Raw genomic sequence first — 20885 nt, 5'->3', positions numbered from 1 at the left:
TTGAGTGTGCTGGGCAGAGCCTATGTAATGTGCACATGTGGTAGGTGACAACGCCTCCTCCTCAAGTCAGAGATGCACCATTCTGCCAACACCTATTCCCCTATGTCACACTGTCTGGGAGCAATACACAAAGGAAATACACAAAGACCAACTGCCAGCTGCATCCAGTAATGTGACCCAGGATACAGGCAGTAGGCATCAAATGGTTGAGCCAAGAAAATATCAACGTTCTAAAAGTGCCATTTTCAGAATTGTGACTTAAAATCCGACTTTACCATTTAAGAGGGTTTTTAATTCTTTAGAAGCCAAACTCTGTATTCCTGCCGGCTCCTAATTGAAAGTTATAACTCATTATATTTAATAAGTTAACCCAATGTTATCCTATGGGAGAGGCAGGGCTAGCAGTAGTGAAAAAAATGTAAGAGCTTTTCACTGCTAGGACATGTAAAAGTACATGTCCAACTACACCCTGCCCTCTGGGGTGACTTATATGCATTAAAAAGAAGGGTTAGGCCTGGCAAAAGGTTTAAATTTGCCAGGTGAGAATGGCAGTTTAAGGCTGCACACACATGGTGCAATGGCAGGCCTTAAACATGTTTTACAGGGATACTAAAATGGGTGACGGAATTAATGCCGCAGGCCCACCAGTACAAAAGGGGGTGGTGATGGACGGAGCATCAGAATCAATCAAACACTCGCACCCAGTCAACAGATTTGGGTTTGATCCATCACCGTTATTTAGCCCACTCTGCCACCCCAGTTCAGACATGGCCATATGCAAATCAGTCTGACCCTGTGCCTCATGGGAACAGTCCAGCCCGAACTGCCAAGCCATGCCTTCCCTGGACCGGAAACAAGCTTCCTAGGACCGGTTTCTGGCATTTCAGCCGTCTTCAGCCAGGCTTGCTTGAATCCAGTGGCAAAGTGAGCAAGGGACTCACGTCTGAGCATACCCTGCCAACTTATGGCAAACAAAGCGGTACAAAAGGGGGTGGTGATGGACGGAGCATCAGAATCAATCAAACACTCACACCCAGTCAACAGATTTGGGTTTGATCCATCACCGTTATTTAGCCCACTCTGCCACCCCAGTTCAGACATGGCCATATGCAAATCAGTCTGACCCTGTGCCTCATAGGAACAGTCCAGCCCGAACTGCCAAGCCATGCCTTCCCTGGACCGGAAACTGGTCCTAGGAAGCTTGTTTCCGGTCCAGGGAAGGCATGGCTTGGCAGTTCGGGCTGGCGATAATATGCCAATCAGACCAAAGGGCAGATGTGAGAATTTAAGTTGCAAAAGCCATAACCCTTGACAGGGTGTACCAAAATAAGTCACTAAATTACCCTTTGCTTAACCCTTTGGTAGCTTGGAACAAAAGCAGTCCGATTTACCTTTGAGTGCTGCATAAATACTTTACACATTGCCTCTAACAGTAATAAAGTGAAAACACAAGCCCAAAAAAATCCCACACCAATTTAGAAAAATAGAGTAAAATCTAATAAATAATTTGACACCAAAACTACAAAACTCCAAGCGGTAGAACCAGAGTTATGCATTATTAGTTAAATCTAACGCCTGAAAGATCAAAGTGCCAATCACGGACATCTAGTCACGTGAGACTGGGGCAAAGTCGTGGCAAGGCAGCCTGCCATGTACGATGAAGAGGTGTCGGGGAGCCACTGGACAAAGGCGTGGTGAAAATGTGTACATTCAGACTTGGTCTCTATTTTTGGAAATCAAAAATCTCCAGTGGGACGAGCCTGCAGGCTGTGTTATGTTAATTAATTTTGTAAGGCGCTCAGCTACCCAACAGGGTTTCCCGGCGCCAGCCTGAGAAGAGTAAAAGAAAATAAACTTGGCTGTTCAATCAATAATTTTCTAACATTTGCGGAAGTTCCCGCAAATAGTTTCGTTGTGAAGTGGCATGGGAAAAGAATTCCACAAAGAAGGGCCTTGCCAAGCAAAAGATCGGCCGCCCATCCGTGACAGTCTGATCCTGGGAACCGAATATTTTGCCTGAGTAGTCGACCGAAGAGAGCGTGAGCGCAAGGCTTGCAGGTACTGAGGAGCTGTGCCAAATCCGGTTCTCTAGCCTGAGCCAATGGAGATCACGCAGAAAGCCAACGATGGAGGCAACTCTAGGAACCTGGCAGAGCAATCTGGCAGCAGCATTCTGAACCACTTGAAGTTTATGTATCACATTCTTATTAACCCCCAGATACAGAATGTTGCTGTAATCCAGTCTAGAGGTCACAAGAGCCTGGACTACGGTTCTCTGGGTAGAACAAGGCAACATCCAGATTATTTTCTTAAGCCATTTCAGGATGGTGAAGCAGGTGGCGGCCACCTTCCCGGCTTGTTGCCTCACTGATAACTGGTCATCAATAATAAAGCCTAGATTGCGGACTTGGTGGGTGGGCTGGGGCAGAACACCCATTTCCACAGGCCAATGTCGGGGACCCCAAAGATCTTTATTTTTTCCTAGAATCAGAACCACCGGTTTTTCTCCATTAAGCTTGAGAAAATTAGTTTGCATCCAAGTTGCAATTTTCCTCAGCCCAGACTGGAGAGCAGAGGACGTGGCCACCCTTTCAGCAGAGAGAGAAAAGATAATCTGGGTGTCGTCCGCGTAGGAAAACGGGGACAACCCAGCCTCTTCTGTAATCTCTGCTAGAGGTCTAACGTAAACATTAAACCGTTGCTGGCTACGGATAGAGCACTGGGGTACCCCATAAGGAGACAAGTGAGTTTTGGAACTAGCCGTAGAAGATAAAACCTTTAATTGTGCGGTCGGTAACAAAAGAGCCCAGCCAGTTGAGAGCTGATCCAACAACGCCCAGAGATTGCAAAGCTTTCAATAACAATATGAGGGCCACCGTATCCCCAGTGTTCAAACGGTGCCGCATCATTTCTGTAACTCCAAGAAGAGTAGTTTCAGTCGAAAAGCCGGCTCTGAAACCTGATTGAGAGGGGTGTAAAAATGTTTGTTTTCCACAAAATGGGACAGCTATAAATTGATGTGTTTTTCCAGAATTTTGGAAAAAACAGAAAGCAACGAGGGCTCCAGGAGGCTGGATATCATACCTAAGATTTTCTTCTAAACAGGACTTAATGTTTTGGAGAATGTAGCAGGACCTGCTGATGGGTCAGGCCCGCTGGTGATGCACGTTGAGCGGATTGACAAGAAAGTAGGTCCCCTCTTGGTTCTCAGAGCACAATTTGCAGAACATTTTCTAAGTCTCAAGTTTTGAGTTTGGGCTATCTGGGCAACTTGAGCATCACTTCCAAGGGTACAGGATTGGAGAGGCACCACTCGCAGGGCCAGGACTCACTCAGGCTTGGTCCAGGTGTGGGTTCAAGATGTTTGGACCCTTTTATGTCCCTGCGGTTCTGATCAGGAAAGCATCACTAACCCTTGACAACACTCTGGGTGCAAGCAGAAAAGCAGGCTTCAAGTAGCAAGACAGTCTCTTGCTGCAGCAGGGCAGTCTTCTGAAGTACACAGCAGGTCAAAGGCTGTACAGCAGTCCTCCGAGCCTTTCTGCAGGTCCAAAAGTGATCTGAAGAGTGGGTCTGAGGGTCCTATGTCTATATCTGATGCCAGCTTTGAATTGGGAGAAGCTTCTGGGTTTGAGCCCCACAGATGTGTCTGGAATTTCCTGTCTCCCTTCCCAGGCTCCACTGGGTCTGGAGTCACAAAAGGCTAGTATGAAATTATTTGTGTGTGTGCTGGGACAGGGTCTTTGAATTACAAGTGAGAGAGTGCTCTCCTCCTCCATGCCCCCATCTTGCCAGAGATGGCCTTTCCTGCCAACCCCCAAACACAATTTTAGAAATTTTAAGGAATTAAAATCCAACTTTACCTTAAAGAGGATATTACATTTCAATTTCTTTGACACCAAACATGATACTCCTACCTCCCAAATGAAAGCTATCACTTATTAAATATGATCGGGTAACCAAATGTTATCCTATGGGAAAGGCAGGCCTCACAGTGGTGAAAAGTGAATTTGTGAGTTCTCCCACTACCAGAACATGTAAGACGTAAAAGTTCATGCCCAGCTTTTTAAAAACAATGCACCCTGCCATATGGGCTATTTAGGGCGTGCCCTATGGGTGTCTTATATGTATTTAAAAGGGAGTTTAAGGCTAGTCAAAGGTTTTTTTTTTGCCAAGTCGAATTGGCAATTGTTTATACTGCACACAGGCTGCAATGGCAGGCATGGGACATGTATGGAAAGGCTACTAAATGGATGGCACAAAAAGTTCTGAAGACCCACTAGTACCATTTAATTTGCCATATGGCATACCACTTTACTAGGGACTCAAAATAAATTAAATGTGACAATCGGGTGCAGAGTCCTAAGTCTCAGCAAAAATAGGAAGAGCGTAGGCAAAAGGATTGGGGGAAAACAACCTCAAGGCTGAAGGGGATAACAGCAGAGCTTTATTTTAGAGGCCCAGAATACTATACTAAAACTTTTAGCCCAGTTATCCTGTGGAGAACACGGTTTTCTTTTCAATCACTGTTGTGCTATTAGTCTTCTGTGTGCTAGTTTGAAATTTAATACTAAGTTTTCCTTTTTCTTATAGTTTTTCAGAAATGTGAAACTTGTCCTTTGATTCTTACAAACCAGCTCTGCTACTGTCCTTTGAGCTCTGGGTAGAGTAAAATTAGCTGCTCCTTTAAAATAAAATGCTACTATAAGTGTCATCACATGGTGAACTACAACAGCCATAATGAGTTCCACATGTGAATTAGCATAGTTGGGATGTAGAGGGACCTGTAAAATCGAATACTCAAGATCCACAATCTGCAGGTAGATCTGAAGGCAGGAGGGACTGTTAGAGCCCCACTTCACACCTAAGAGGCATTGACACGGGTGTGCTGGAGTGCGACCACAGCACAGGCTTTGGACACTCTATCAAACCACATCCAATGAATGTCTTGAATATTGTTAATGAGGTGCACATAGTGAGAGCTGGTTTGCGTTCATTTACCACAGACATTTGAAACACTTGTTTTTATTCTTGCAGACCCTTCTTCATTGATCTACTGCCCTCTGATGATTGAGATCCTCCTCGTGGAAGGCGTCTACGCTGCTGCTTTTGGGGTGCAGTGCATCCTCAGTAAGTTTTGTGTCTTTGAATGTACTCAGAGGTGTGGCTGAGACCGAGGGGCTTGTTGTTTATGTGCACTTATGAGGACCCTCAAAGCGAAAAGTAACTGGAAAGCTTATATTCACAGAACCTAGATCTCGAAGTGTGATCCACTTGGTCCAGTGGAGCAGAGGGCCTGGTGGACTTTTCCTCTTGAGTAAGTGTAGGAATGGGATGGGGAAAGGGTTCAAGGGGAGGATAGGAGAGGGATGCGAACCCATGCAATTCCCATACAGTTTTTTATTTCTAAATAATCTTGATTAATTTTCAATATACAACAAAGGGAAATACACGGAAAAGCAAAATAAGTCTGAAATAAAGGGAAAGGAACTGATAAGGTGTCCATGCTACAATAATGATATACATAGGTAGACCGTGGATAATCTTTTATAATCGTTCATGTGTTGGTATATAGATTTAAAGAGAAGAAGGAAAAGCATTAATACATCAATTATGAAAATAAATATGAGACAGCATTTTGCATTCTTAAATTGAACAAAATGGGTACATAAGAGGACTGCCAAGTGCAGAGCCATCAGAGAAAAATAGGAAGGCAGAGAGGTGAATTATCTTGCTCTAGACATAGGTATCGCTCACAGGGATGCAAATAAAATACAGCCATACTGGAATTCCCATGAAGATTCCCATCCAGGAAATATTCATTAATGTTCCAGGGTGGGTAAGGGAATGGGTCACACAGCATTTTATAGTTCTATATAGGGGAAAACGCCATCATAAAAAATATTATTTTATTCAGGAAAACATGAAAATAATAGCTCAGTTACACTGTTCTGCCTATCATTGAATATCAGCAAAATATGTACCTGGTGCACGTCTAGTGCTTCCAGTGTAGTCATAGATGTATGATTTTTCTTTGCCAGTCGGGCCCGATTATTGTCCAGATAGCCTTCAGGGTACATGGGAAGGAAAGTGTCACGCAAGACTTAGGAGCAAGATGTGCACGGTAAATAATAGTAGTGAGAAGAAATGAGCGCACAAGTCCACAAGATTCCAAGCTGACACTTGCGCAACAGAATAGCTGTCCACTGAAGATGATTAAACCAGAGACCAATCAATGCATCAACCATACAGGTGTTGGCCATTGCTGTCCGTGGACTGAGAGCAGAAATGATACCTGATGGACAAAAGCACTATCCTAGAAAATCAGTCCTTTTGGTGAATGTGAAGAAACTCCGGGAAGTCTCAGTTGTAGACGAAAGTGTTCTTTAGCAGGTAGGAGATCATAAGTGGGAGAGGTGTGGCGCATTGGCCAGTTTGACTGACTCCGGAGTGCGGAGCTCACGGTTCGATCGCTGGCGGCAGCTCCGCATCATGTGACTCTAGGCAATAGTTCACTTAATCTCCCTGATGACCACCAGCGCCTGGATACCCTTAGGGGTGATAAGTTCTCGCTTTACAAATGTGGAATTATAAGGTCCCCATCCACAAAGAGGCTCCACAATCTGCACTCCTTCAGAAAGTCTGAATCCTAACATTCTTATCACTAGGCTGCACATAATGATTCCAGAAAGCCACACCATCTTTCCCCATACATCATAAAACATTTCCCAAAATAACATGACTTTGAAAATGTGTACAACAAATCAATCATAGCATTTGTAAAGCGCAATACTTACCCGTGAGGGTCTCGAGGCGCTGGGGGGGGAGGGGGGAATGCTGCTACTGCTGAAAGAGCCAGGTTTTGCGGAGTCTTCTGAAGGTCAGCAGGTCTTGGGTCTGCCATAGGTGGGTGGGGAGGGTGTTCCAGGTCTTGGCGGCGAGGTGGGAGAACGATCTGCCGCCGGAGGTTGCTCTTGGGCTGGGCCCTAAACTTCAACACCTTATCACTCCGCATTCACTAGACACAATTTCTCATCGCACTTTCATTCATCAAGTCCAATCCAGGCCATCCGTATCCTTCCCTGACCGTTTCTTTGGTCTTGGATATCCCCATGTGACTCGCATGAGCAACATGCAACAATGTCTCAACAGGAATCAATGAGGGGAAGTAATTTAAGGAATAACTTAATTATGCAGCATAAATTAAATAACAACAAATAGACCCAAGAGCACGGTTAGATTTATTTATGATATCTGTAAAAAGATGCAAATGAAATTTAACAGATCAAAATGCAGAATTCACCATGCTTTATAAGTTGCGTACTAAATGTGGAAGTAAACACCTTGTGCTCACACAAATATAGTAAATGGTGCAAATACAAAATGCTAGAGCATACTGGACCAAAATGCAAACAAAATTATATATGAGTCAATACATTTATGAGAGTTTTATAAAATCATGTCATAATTCATAGTCCAAATTTAGCTTGTGCAAGTCAACGGCGTTTCGACCTTCATGACTGGAGGTCATCAGGACATAAATAACACAACTTTGGATGATATCTGCCTGGAAGGTTTCATAGGTACCTGGATGGAGTCCAAAGGCCGGTTCCCCATCACCAGTTCACGTTTACATGGGTACGAATGTCTAAGTAGGGATGATTAAGAGGGGTTCTAACCCACAGACTGTGCTGTTAAGAAGGTAACCCTTGGAGGGTGGAGTTACAGTAACTTTATAGGGGGGGCTCAGAAAGATACCCTTCATGCATTTGAGGGATCCAGATGGATATCCCCAGTAGTCGGCTCGCAAACAAATGTGTCGGCAAAGGCTGGAGCCACAATCCTAACTCTGGGTAAGGTACAGAAAGGAAATTCCACAAAGCCCGATTTCGACAAGTCGGTCGGCATGTCCTTACTGAATCAGGAACGGGTCCATGTGACTCACATGTGCATTATCTAACAATCTCTTCCTCAAATCACATGGGGGCACCCGTTTATTACCTCTCACTTACCTCTCATACTTAACCCATCCAATAAGACTAATTCATTACTCACTTGTGTACCACTCCTTCAGTGTCCTTTTTGGGCTCTACCACGATGGGAGAAATCCATGGCATTGGACCAGTAAAATGCTCAATGATATCATGTTTAAGTAACGATTCAAGTTCCTTTATAAAAGCATTGTGTAAAGGAAAAGCAAATTGTATATGTCTTTAAGCAACAGGACGGACATCCTCATTAATATGCAGCTTTACTTTCATAGTCTTAAGCTTTCCTAAACCATGGAACAATGAAGGGAATTGATGAGCAATCTGTCCCATAGCAGCTGCGCTGAAACTGAGCAGACAGGTACTTGGCGCTGTACCCTGAAGCATTTGGATTAGGGACTGCATCTTTGTTCTCTTATGTTTCATCAACGCTGCAAATGAACCTTGAATTTTTAAGGGTGTTGATGCAGCCCAGGTATATACTTTGGTTGTTGATGCCGAAAGTTGCGATAATGGAGACAATTCATTATATTTCTCCTCAGGCAAAATGTTTATCGAAGCACCACTGTAGATGATGAAAGGTGTATCGCACAACCATTTACTTTCAGTGTAATCTTCGGACAATGTTTGAATGACTTTGGTGCTTTGACTTGCTGTCTTTTCTTTGACATTTTTTTTCACAAGCTGCCAGTCCAACACGTGCACGCTATTCTGAGGTAAACATTGACATGGCACAACCATCTTTTTCACTTTCACGTGATACTGATATAGAAGAGCTGTTTGACGATGATTTAGATGACAATCAACTTCGTTCAGTGTCGATTTGTCTCAACTGATGTCTCCGCTTGGCCTTGTGGGTGAACATCGAACACTACTTCTGGAACATGCTGGCGGCCATTTAATGTTCATACCATGATGGACTTCAGTCAAAAGGTGGTGGTGGTTCCAGTAATGCAGCTGCGTTGTAGATCAATGTGAAACGTAATGACACAGCTTGTGGATCACTGTGATTTGTTTTAGGCAACTCATCTGTGAGACCTTGCGATGTGCTAGCCTCTGGATGATCTTTAGTGAAAGCTGGAAACGTGACTTTCTTCACTGCTGTCTGAAAAAAATCACTATTCCCAGATTCATTCTCGGCTCTTTACTTTTTGACGACCTGTGAAGTTGTTCTGAGCCCTACTAGGCAGTTTTGGTGGCTGGCCACTTTGACTGTGGACTGTTTGGTAAGCACAACCTTGGGCACGTTTCCTTGAGCCACTTCACCGAGTGCAGCTCTACAATTACTCTCTTTGATAGTACCAGTTATTTAATTGTTTCTTCTTTTGTAAATGTCAATTTGTGCTTTCTGGCACCATTATTATTTTCGCCTTCAGAGTTAATACTCTGTATACGGTAGGAATTTATCTTGCGTGGCAGCACAGTACCTTTATCTATGGCCTGACCAGCAGGTTCTTGGCCAACAACATGTAGGTTTTATGCAATGCTTTCATTGTCTACAACTGCATCACAGCGGCTAGAACTGCGCTTTGACTCCATATGCGTTAAGCATTGATTTCGTACTTCGACAGCACACGTGGCACACACACAATCAGTTTGCCTGAACCACAGCAAACCCTGGGATTGCACTGTCAATCTTCGGGTCACTTATACCCTATATCATCACCATTTGTAGCATCTTCCCAGGCTGGGTACCTGCCAATAACACACATGGAGCTTGGTATTATAAGTCTTTATATGTCTGTGTGTAACTGCAAACACTCTAAATCAGCCTTCGTTGCATTCCACTCTAACACTTGCGTCGCAGCTCTACGGCGTCCATCAGGAGCCAAAAGGATTCTATTATTACTAACCTGCAAGATACAACACGTTGTTTGTGATGCGTGGCAAACCCCATCCATTCAAAATACTTCATTCGACTGACATTCTGCACCAACAGATTTATAAAATGCCTGGCAGTTGTAGCAGCACATCTGAGGAGGCAATGGGTTCTTTTACATCTTTATCTAGACAATTGGTTGGTGTAGATGATTGTTTCAGCAATACCAGGGCAGGATTTGTTTACCACAGTCCATTTGAATGCTTGAAGATTCAGGCATTTCAGAAACATGTTCTCCTTTACAAGATATCTCAGTCTCTTACTAGGAAGACTCATAAGATAGTGTATAATTGTGTAGTCTGTTCACCTTGTTCCACATGTTTGTTTGAGCATGAGATCAGTTCACGGTCTGGTTACCCATACCTGACCATAGGGTCTGCTTGTGCTGGTGGAACACTAACATTGAAAAGGTAAATCTTTACAAATCTAGTCCAGATACTGGCCATTCTTACGGGTGCATGCCACATTGGGTATGGTTGAGGGGCATATTGACAACCTTCATGTAAGAGGTCATCCGACCTAGAGAGAAGTGTTGCAACACATCAGTTTAACCGAGCTGAACATCATGCATCGATCTCTGTGGATGAACTGCGGTGCAAGAGTTTACTGAAATCTCCAGTCATGTTTTAGCGTTGAGGGACAGATTGATTTCCCGTCATCTCCACCCACTTCTCCCACCCCACGGAACAATTTACTTGAGACATTTCCACACAATGGAGAACAATTTCCTTAGATCTAGTCACAACAAGAGAATAAGCACAATATCTGTTTTTCGTGTACACTTATCCACATCCCTAGTTAAGGGGAAATGTACTGTCAGTGTGCTGATGGAGAGCTGTGCACACTAAGGCCAGACTGGCCACACCTGCATTGGGTGTTCCCCCAGAAGGCTGGAAGGGTGGGGGGCAGATTGTTACTAAAGGCCGGTTTGTAGCAGTGCAGTAGTTTTAAAAGCAAATGCTGCAGAGTTCCTTGCAAATCCAGCATTTATCAGGCAACAAGAAGTGTTAAGATAACTCTGGTGACTAATGTACCTGCTGGAGAGAGAGAAGAGTTTTGTCTAGTGGCAGTTTTGACTCATCTAAGGTTGCACAGAGGGTTAATATGCCTCCTGCAAAGAACATGCACCTTACAAATCACACAACAGTATTTTATGTGCATAGCTGAGTGGGTTACTGCTTTTGTCACAGATGATCTTTTGTTACTGTGCCGTTCATAAGTTACAATCGTAATCTAGCCCAGTGAGCTATGAACTGCCATAAAAGAGCTGCATGCAAACTGCATCTTACAGGATAGTAAGTTATGCTTTTTTCATTCTTTCATTATCCTAATGTTGCTAAAGGAGTTTGTTTGGGTATAAATAAATTTGTGTTAGTAAAGCCGACCCTAGCCACTGTGTCAAGTTCTGAATCCTGAGTTTGTGCTTCCCCAAACCAAGCACTCTTACAACATGCCTAACAGGATGGATGATATGTGAATCCTACTCCTTGTCCCCTCCTCTGCCTTAACACTGATTTGCACACACATGATTCATTGTCTCTGTATGTGTGTGTGTGTGTGTGTGTGTGTGTGTGATGTAAAGTGCTCTGACAGCCTACACTGATATGAGAGGCGCTATAAAACAAATAAAATACATGTGACGGAGGGGCTATGGAGAGATGAGAGCGCTGTTGTAGGGTGATAGTGTGGGAATCATTGAAGAGCCCCAGCAAAGATTGCTGTATCCTGATGCACAGTACGGTTATCATTTACTATGCTTTAAAAGTTTATCCGATTTAATCTATAATGAAAAATGTGTTTTAATATGCACCATGTTTAGCCCACATTTTAATGGGGGGAGAACCCACCCACACCGCCTTTTTGGTGGTCCGGCTCGCTTGCTACGCTTGCTTGTTCTGTACCATACTGAGGCTGGTCTGATCAAATTTGCCGGGTCTGCTTTGGGTTTCCAGCCCGGCCCTGCTGCCCACCCTTTTCCACCCGTCCCACTCCAGGTTCTAGGGCTACAAATTCATGAGATCCTGTTACGTTTGTTCTGGCTGCACCAGCCAGAAAGCCATCTAATGACTTCTGATGGAAAGGACTGTAGCACAATATTAGATACTAAAACCAATTCCCTAGTTGCTAACCATGCATGGAGGGCACCACCGAGCATGAACCTAGCAGTGTGGCTTCCGAGGTCCTCTATTTTGGTTACTTGAGCGTGCCTCAGAAATATATATGGTCATTTAATGTTCAGCACACAGACGCACTACACAACAATGTGATGTGCCACAATGGAATGACGTGAGAAATATCCAATGGGTATACATTAATTCACAATACTTACTGTATCTTGTAGACTGCAGAGGTGTATATCAGTAAGGGCACCGTTTTTTTTAAATTTTTATTATTTTCATAGATCAGAGATCAAAAGCATATGAAGGCATTTAATGGTAAACTGCAAAATCATCATGTAGTAAAAATGGAAGAGTGGCAATTCTTGATAGTACAGTGTTAACAAAATGGCATTTCAACAAGACAATGGAGGACAAGTGGCTGGTCAGTAGGGCTAAGCATTATTCATATATCTGAGTCACCCGGAGTAAGTATGTCAGAAGTGCAGGCTATGAGGCTTTAGGAGGGTGGGTCCATCTGAGGTATAGCCACTGTGGAAGGTCTCAATTGAAGATATGGCCTCAGTGGCTCCCAGATGTCACGCGGGTGGGACTGGAGCTGTTGCAACTCAGCCCGTTTATGGCAAAGAGGCCCATCTGTCAGTCAATCCTTCGCCCTGGATGGTGAGCCTTGAATCCAACAAAGGGGCAGACATTTCCTGGCTAGGAGTAGAAGAACTCCTATCAGCCACATAGTCGGTTGTGAAAGGTTTTTGTGTCTCCCAGTAATGCGAGTAAGGGACTGCTTTCTATCGGGGTTTCGACTATCTCCATCATTAAAGCGGAATACTTTCTTTCAGTAGGTTCTCACAGGTGGACACCCCAAGCCAAATAGATGAAACCAGTTTGGGTCACATGGGCAGCTAGTACACTACTCTTTTGTTCCTGGGTCTAGTTTTCTGTACTGTCTTAGAGCTGGCAGAAACTGCACTCGTTAGCATAAATATTTCCTTTCTGCTGATCACTGTTCATTTAAAGCTAAAAAGAGAACAAAAGGAGGAAAAGCAAGTTCTTGTTTTCATTGTTTAAACTGCAGCCGTAATTATGCTTTTCAACTTGACTGCTAGCCCTCACAGCAAGACACTATGAAGTTGCAACCAAAGTATCATAACTTATTACTGTTGAGCAACTACATAATTTCTTTTTTACAGGAGACTTTTCAAGTCCCTGTAATAAGGAAGGTAGAGATTGGCTTTTATACAGGGATTGCAGGCTTCTATGTATAACAGCATAGCTACAATCTGCCAACCTTTTGTTACAGGTAAGTAAATTGTTTCCTACCAACTTGTGTTTCCTGTTGTAGTGATTGATTTACAAATTAGTGAGTTTTTTCTGTACTGTATGATGTGCCTGTATTAATTAATTTGCAACAGTTTTCCGTGAACCGCTTGTGCATGGTGGCATTGTGAATAAGGTCACCACTTTCTTTTCTAGCTGTAGGGCAGATCTTGGGGAAGGCATCTGGGGATCACATGGGGGTGCAGCAAAACCATATCAATTCTGAGACCACCTCGATGACGCGGGGAGCGATTTGCAGCGCCGCTGGTGAGTTTGCAGCAGGACTTCTGGTCTTGCCTGTACTTTGACCTTCTCTGCATGAATAATGAATAAAGATTCTTCTGTAGACCAAGCAGGCAGAGGTGTTATGGTTTTCTATATCCTACCAATAATCGCAGCGGTTTAATGCCGCTAAACACACATTGTATCCTATTTTGTGGGATTTTTCTGTCCTCCCCTATAGTATTATTTGATTTGGCATTACTTTTCTCTTTAGACTTTTCAGCTGTCATGATGAACCAGAAAGAAAAAGCCTTCATGGTTAAAACATCTGAAAGTTACATAACTATAACTGGGTCTTAGTTCTGCCCTCTTGGGTTTTATGCAATAGTTTACCCTTGATAAAGCCAACTTTTCCCCTGTGATGTAAATCTCGATGCAGGGGCCCAGGCTTTTCCCCTCCCACAGTCAGTTTGCAACCTGTGCACGAGGCTTGAGCTGCCATAGAACACGCTGGTTCTGTTTCCTGGATTCTACCTTCCATTATCCGCCTGGTTTCTTCTCTGCACTGCTTTAGTTTGTTGCATCAGTCCACTAGATATCTAACGGTATACAGTGAAGGTTGCAAACCAAAATGGTATTCTGATATGTTAAGAGCTAATCTGAGGGATTTTCCGTACACCCTTGGATACAAAACCCTGTGTTCCCAAAAGGAGGGTCAGAGGAGGAAAGTTGCTCCAATGGAGGGAATCAGAAACAAACATTTGAATTGGGCATGTGAGCTCTATTTAGATCCCCACTCTCCAGTGCAAACTGCTGGGGACAGAAGGGCCTCTTAGCACACCTCTGTCGACCACGATTGCGTGCAAACCCGGTTATAGTCAGGAGGTTTCCACCATAACCACAAGCCGCAGGCTTGACTTTCTGCTGTACGTGCTACAACTATTCTGTCTGTGAGTTAAGCTTGTATTGCTGTTGTTCAGGCTGTACGTTTTGTGTGTAAGGAAAGCTCATACTTGCTACTTCTCCTGTACCTGGTCTCCGTTTAAGGCAAGGTTTATACTGCAGTTGGCAAGCAACTCCCTGTTCTTTGTGTGTTAGGGAATCTTGCAGTGCTCCTGTCTGTGTTGTGCATGTCCAGTGCCCATGAGGGAAGGTTGCAGTGGCACTGCTGTGCATGCTGTTACATTCAGTGTTTGGAGGGTGTCGGTGGTTGGGTGGGTGTAACCACCACTGACTGTGCAATCTTTTATGTTTGCCCAATGTCCTCTTAACCGTTGACGTGCAGTGCCAGCAGGAGTCAAAGTAAAGTTGGTGCACAGCAGATCACAAGCAGATGCGACACTTGGTGATGTCTGCTTCTAGCTGAAAGTCTTGTTCGCAAGTTTTCCACCTCACTTACTGAACCAGTGACATCCACCGGGACAGAACCATCCTGCTCCAAATCCCCGGATGACCAAACAACAAAACAGCCGCTTGCACATGTAGACACTACCTTCCTTCGAAACTTTATCAAGAGTTTCAAATAATCGCATTACTATGGTTGGCACCAGTGGTAATACCAAACTGTTATGTGCATTTGTAACCCCATTGTTGTAAAAAAAAAAAAATGGTATTTGTAAAGCACACTATTGCCCGCAAGTGACACCTGGCACAGAGCAGGTGTGTGTGCCTAGCCCTGCCTTTGGTGAGTTGATTAATTGAAAAGCCAGATCTTCAGCTTCTTACAAAAGTCAAGAAGAGATGAGGGGCTGCTGTGGAGTGGGTGGCTGTTCCAAGCTTTAGGAGCTATCTAAGAGAATGCCCGTCCTTATCTAATTTTGTGTATGAATGGGATGTGTGCGAGTAGAAGTCTAGCAGAGCTGTCTGGCTGGTTGGTGAAAGGAGATGCGACTGGTTATGTAGGTGGGGTCTGAGTTGTGTAGTGCCTTGAATGTGTGTGTGTGTGTGTGTGTGTGTGTGTGTGTGAGGATTCTGAAATGAACGTGTTTGTGTATCCAGATCTAGGGTAGCCCCCAGAAGGGTGGTGTGATGCGAGTTCTGTGTGGGAGGTTGAGGATGTCTCGCTGCCAAGTTCTGGACGGTATGTAGTCTTCTAGTGAGTTCCTTGGTGATCCCAGCATAGAGGGTGTTCCCATAGTCCAACTTGCCTGTGACTAGGACATGATTGACAGTTTTTCTAGTGTTGCTTGCGAGCCATGTGAAGATCTTTCTCCGCATCTTCAGTATGTGGAAGCAGGAAGCAGTGACTCCGTTGACTTGTGCGATCATGTACAATTTGTTGTTGATAACTGTTCCGAGGTCCCTGGCGTGATTCTGGGTGTGGGAGTACAGGAGAGGTCAGCCCGCCACCAATTGGAGTCACATGGTGAGGTGTTTTTACCAAAGATTACTACTTCTGTCTTGTCCGTGTTGAGCTTGAGACAATTGGCTTTCATCCAGGTACCAACTTTGGTCATGTAGGAGGTGAAAGTGTTTCTTGTGTTCGAACTTTGTCTGAGAGGGAGAGTATGAGTTGCTTTTTGTCTGCATAGAAGAGGATGTTGATGTTGTGTCACGGATGTCACTGGCCAGAGGGATCATGTGTCTATGAGAAGAGGGTGAGGCTGAGCGATGAGCCCTGAGACACCCAGCAGATGAGTTTGCAGCCTTCCGAGGAGTAGGATGGCAGGATAACAGCTTGTGTTTAATCCTTTAAGAAGAAGCAAGTCCTTGGATGGCAGTCTTGTGCAGGCCCCTGATGAGGATGGGATGTGACGCCATGTCAAATGCTGCACTCTTCTAGATTCTAGCAGGCTTGGTAAATTAGGAACTGCAGTAGACCGGATTTGCCAGTTGTGTTTCGATTTAGATGCCCGTACATAGGTTTCCCTGAATCATGTCCTTATATAGGCACAGTTCGCATTGCCCTTATTTAGGCATAGAATCCCAGTCCTTATTTAGGCATTAGCCATGCTATCCAAATACAGGCATGGTCACCTACATCCGTCCATCCCACTGTCCCAACGAGTTCTTAGAAACCAGACCCTTAAGCCATCGGGACTTTCCCTAGCTAGGATTATTGATTTCTACAAGAACTAATCTATTATGCATGAACTACTATTCCTTAGGGGTTCATTCATGACGTCTTCCTCTGCCCGACTTTACGTCAATGCTAGCATTCCTAAGCACCTTCCAGGTATAAACATACCTTCATTTGACATGGCAAGCACGGCACGGCTTAGCTCGACTAGCCTACACAGCTCGATACAGCTCGCCCCGGCAAGTTCGGAAGGAATTCGAGTTCCCGTCTGACGCACTGATGAGACGCTGTCATCCCTGCTCGCAGAGAATCCAGCTTCCAGTGTTCTGACTCCCTTCGCGGTGTGTTGGAGTTTGATTTTCAGGAAGAGATTCCCTCCTCTCTCATTCTAAGGTATGGAGCTGACAAGAACCTAGAGGGACTATTGGCATATTAACTTAGTATATAACATACTATAGAAAACCGCACCTACTTCTTACCTTGTACTACACTTAGGTTAGGTACACTGGGGTAGAACTATTTAGAAGCATCAGATGAGTATTCACCTTTTAGCCTGTGTTATTTATGTATGTACATATGAATATATGTCGTAGCTAAAAGACAATGCTATTGCAGTATTATTTCTTCCTACTGCTTACACTGTGCATATTATATCTTGCCTACAATCTAATGATTGTAATAGCTCCTATCTCTTGCACGAGAAACAAGACTGTTCAATAAATCCTTTTATTGAAACGCCCGTCTATCTATTTCTGTGTAACTCTGAAGAAACTAAGCATGCACGATTGACTGAGTGAAACTGTTATCTGTTGTTTCCACGATTCTGAGACTAAAGGGAAACAAAGTTGTCATGTTTATGCGGTTGCCAGAAGCTACTCCCTTCTTGTTTATTCGAGAAGTTTCTAGTGATCTCGGAGTTAGCTGGCACACAAGTAATTAAGTTTAATGTACTCGATAGAGGCATATTGACCTTAGTCCTATGCAAAAACTATAGTGTATATTATTCCAATGCACAGAGCCTATAAGGGAAATAGGAACTACACTACATGCGATTGATGCTAAAGGTTCATTCTGGGCGTTCACCGAGTTTAAGTATGAGGCTGGTCAGATTCTATAGGGTTGCGTGACAAGTTGACAATGTCCTCATCAAGTTAATGAGCATGCTCCCATTATCCAAAGTCGTTTTTGTTCCACCATTGCAAAACTGCACTTTACAAAATGTTCCATCAGTTGATGAGCGTCCTAAAATTGGCTTTTTTTTCTTTTTCAATCCTTTATTTCAATTTTCCATGTTATACAAGAACAAAACCTGAAGTTTGCAACATTTTATTGACTTGTCACCCAGCTCTATTTTGATATAATCTCCATCCCATAAAAGTGTATTGTTTACAAAATTAATACTGTATCAACACCTGTCTCCCACCCAGGACAACACCTGCAACATTTCCTACCAGACCTGGTTAGCTGTCAGGTTCTTCCTTCATGAAGATCCCACCACCCTCTTTGCATTGCAACCACTTTCCCCAGATCCTTCTGTTCTGACATCCTCTAGTGTCATATATGGGCTTCTCAGTGGCACTGAATGCATCAAGGCCAGCAAGCCATTTTGAGACACTAGGGGTTGCTGGGTTTCTTTAGTTTTGAGCTATGTTTCTTTTCCCAGTCACTAAGCCCAGCCTAAAAAAAAAATATTGTGTGTGAAACGGTCTCCTTCCTCTGTTTGACACCTGAGGCAAGATGGGTTCGGCCCACACTACATGGGCCATAGATGTTGTAAATTTGAGTTGTATCCAGCAATAACTAAAGGCTATTGCAGTATCTCATGGTGCCATTAGTGCGAACATCCACTCTTTAGTTTATTGAAGGGGTCTGTGGTAGTCAGAGCTCGAGTCGGGGTACCACGCGGGTGGACGGCGTCCCCCCACTTATTTTACCGGGAGCTCGATAACTGGAGCAAATAGAGCCACACATTCACTCTTTGGCCTCTCTGGGACGAGATCGGAGGTCATTCAGAACGCTGCTCACATGCTGGCTTCTCTGATGCAATCGCATCTAAGGGGTGAGCGAGGGGAGGCAGAGTCTGATGGTGCAAGCAACCTTTCATGACGTCACTTCCTCTCGTGACGTCAGTGTCCCCCCCCACTTCTTTTTTTAGGGCTTGTGCCCTGGTGGTATTTGTAATGCTATCTGTATAGGGCAGAAATATGAGGCCTTGGGGGCATTTGGGACATTGTTTGCATTCAATGGAGCTGAAGTCGAGATTTGCTCTATTGGTCCGGTGTGGTATCCTAGCATGTCTTAATTGCAAGTATCAGAACTGGGACTTCTCCAGAGTGAATTCCTGTCGTAACTCTTCATATGATTTCAATACTTTGGCTACTGCTGTGTTCCATAGTGACTCGATGCTGAAGTGAGGCCACTCTTGAAACCGTTTAATGCCGATACCAGTGGGAACTGGTTAACCTGCCACAACGGTTAGACCTTTGGGTAGCTGCGGCTTTCCATGAGTCTAGCACCACCTTGGTTGCAGATGTGATTTGTATAGGGAGTTTCACTCCTGTCATGTAGTGATGCAGAATTTAATTCTATATGTTCGGTCCATGGTGTAACAGTATATTCAATTGTGTATAACTAGCAGATGTGCTGCTCTATAGGATAATTTTGAAGTATATATATATATATAATTTTGGGAAGCATTATTTCAACAAAGGAATTGTTCTTTGTATAGAGACTGGGAGTGTAAACCAGTCGAGTAAATTGTATTCTGTGAGCTCGAGCGTGGTGGGTTGCGGAATTTCTAGCTGGGCTAATCCTTCGTTTTTGCCAATCTGAATACCAAGGGACTTGGAACATCATGTGTTTGTTTGTATATTTGGTAGAATAGATTATGTCATTTCATTATCTTTCAGACTGAGAGGAAATAATCCAGTCTTTCCCAGTGTACTCCCAATCTGGATCATTCTCTCAAATCCGTTGAGTGTGTGTGTGTGTGATCCTAGGCTTGGACAGGTGTGGCTTACTGAGGTATGTCACAAGATCATCGCATAGGAAAAGACCTTAACTTCTGTGATAGCCATCTGATCAGGTTTTCTTGTGGAACAGTTAGTCTAGGGCTATATACCTTTTATAAAACACTCTTCTGTTTGGGAAGAGTGACAATTCTTTTATTGCAGTCTTGAATGCCGCTTAGATGTCTGGATGCCTCCAGTCTGCAGCTCAATCAATGTAATCATTTACCTGTTTTATTCTCTTGATCATAAAGTATACTTTGGGATGCCAGCCATGTTGTTGCTGTTCAACCATGGCAGCTTAAGCATCTGTGCATTTCCTTTTGCTGTTTTCATTTCCAAGTTTGACTTTGGCTATGTGTGCTTTAGGTTCTAGATCTGTTTGTTGGCTTTTTTTCAAGTTTCAGCTATGAGACGACTGCCCCTCTTACAGTGGCCTTGTATGCTTCCCAGAAGGTTGACTGGGACTTAACCACGCAGTAGTGTTAGCAAGAAAGTAATGTTATGTTTCCTCGCTTTGGGTGTCTCTGGATTGAGGTGTGATCAACGACCACAAATTCACCACCTTTTCAGTATTGTCCCTAATCACATAGCAGTGCTATCGCTACCATCCAGACGATTACGTCACCCCAGGTTTGCATGTTTGTAGCCTAGAACGCTGTAACCCTCCCATGTTGTAACAAGCAACACATGGGTTTCACTGTAAAGACAAATCTCCATGTAGTTTTACATTTGGTTGGTTACATTATGAGGTTGTTTGGCATTTTGAAAATTGTATCTAAGCAGATGACTTATTCTAGGAAGAAAAGGGTGAAGGGCTCTGCAAATGTAGGTAGGGAAGTAACAAAGTGTCAAGGAATTGGACTTCTTAGGGATCCGCTTGGCAGATTCCAGTTCCAGGGCCCCCGCAGATCTCCAAAAGCTCACATATGATAAAATATAGAGCAGGGGCTGTTCTCATGTTTGCAAAGAAGGCTTCTTGGTTCCCTATCCTTCCAGCAGTAGAAATCTATAAGATGCTCGCATGGGGTGTGGCACTATAGAGTGCTGAATTATGGGGCCATTGTAATTCGGGCTCCCTGGGTACTAAAAACAACTTTATCAGAGCCCTAACTGGTTTAGGGATGGGAACTCCATTGATGCCACTAACATTGGACCTCGATATTAACCCTACGCTGAGCTGGTTGCTTGGAGGCCGTTACTTTATTGGGTGCATATTTGAGATACCAGTGAATTACAGGACTGTAGAGAGGAACTCACTGACATTATTAAATTGCAGTCATCCAAAAAGATAAGTCGTTGGCCTATGTAAAAGAAAAAAAAAAGAAAGCATGA

At 43.9% G+C, this 20885-nt stretch overlaps 1 protein-coding gene across 3 annotated transcripts in view; it reads left to right on the top strand.

Annotated features, from left to right (window-relative positions):
- LOC146863427 (uncharacterized) overlaps positions 1–20885 on the top strand; it is a 262248-nt gene that overhangs the window by 159023 nt on the left and 82340 nt on the right. For all 3 annotated transcript variants that reach the window (XM_085642853.1, XM_085642852.1, XM_085642851.1), the window contains exons 4-5: positions 5038–5130; positions 13458–13568. In XM_085642853.1, coding sequence (XP_085498979.1) covers positions 5038–5130; positions 13458–13568 — 204 coding nt within the window. The remainder of the gene's footprint in view (positions 1–5037; positions 5131–13457; positions 13569–20885) is intronic.

This window comes from Triturus cristatus, chromosome 2_2 (genome assembly GCF_964204655.1).
Source record: "Triturus cristatus chromosome 2_2, aTriCri1.1, whole genome shotgun sequence".
Taxonomy (NCBI): Eukaryota; Metazoa; Chordata; class Amphibia; order Caudata; family Salamandridae; genus Triturus; species Triturus cristatus.
Note: the sequence above shows the minus strand (reverse complement) of the source record. Positions and strands in the feature narration are given on the sequence as shown.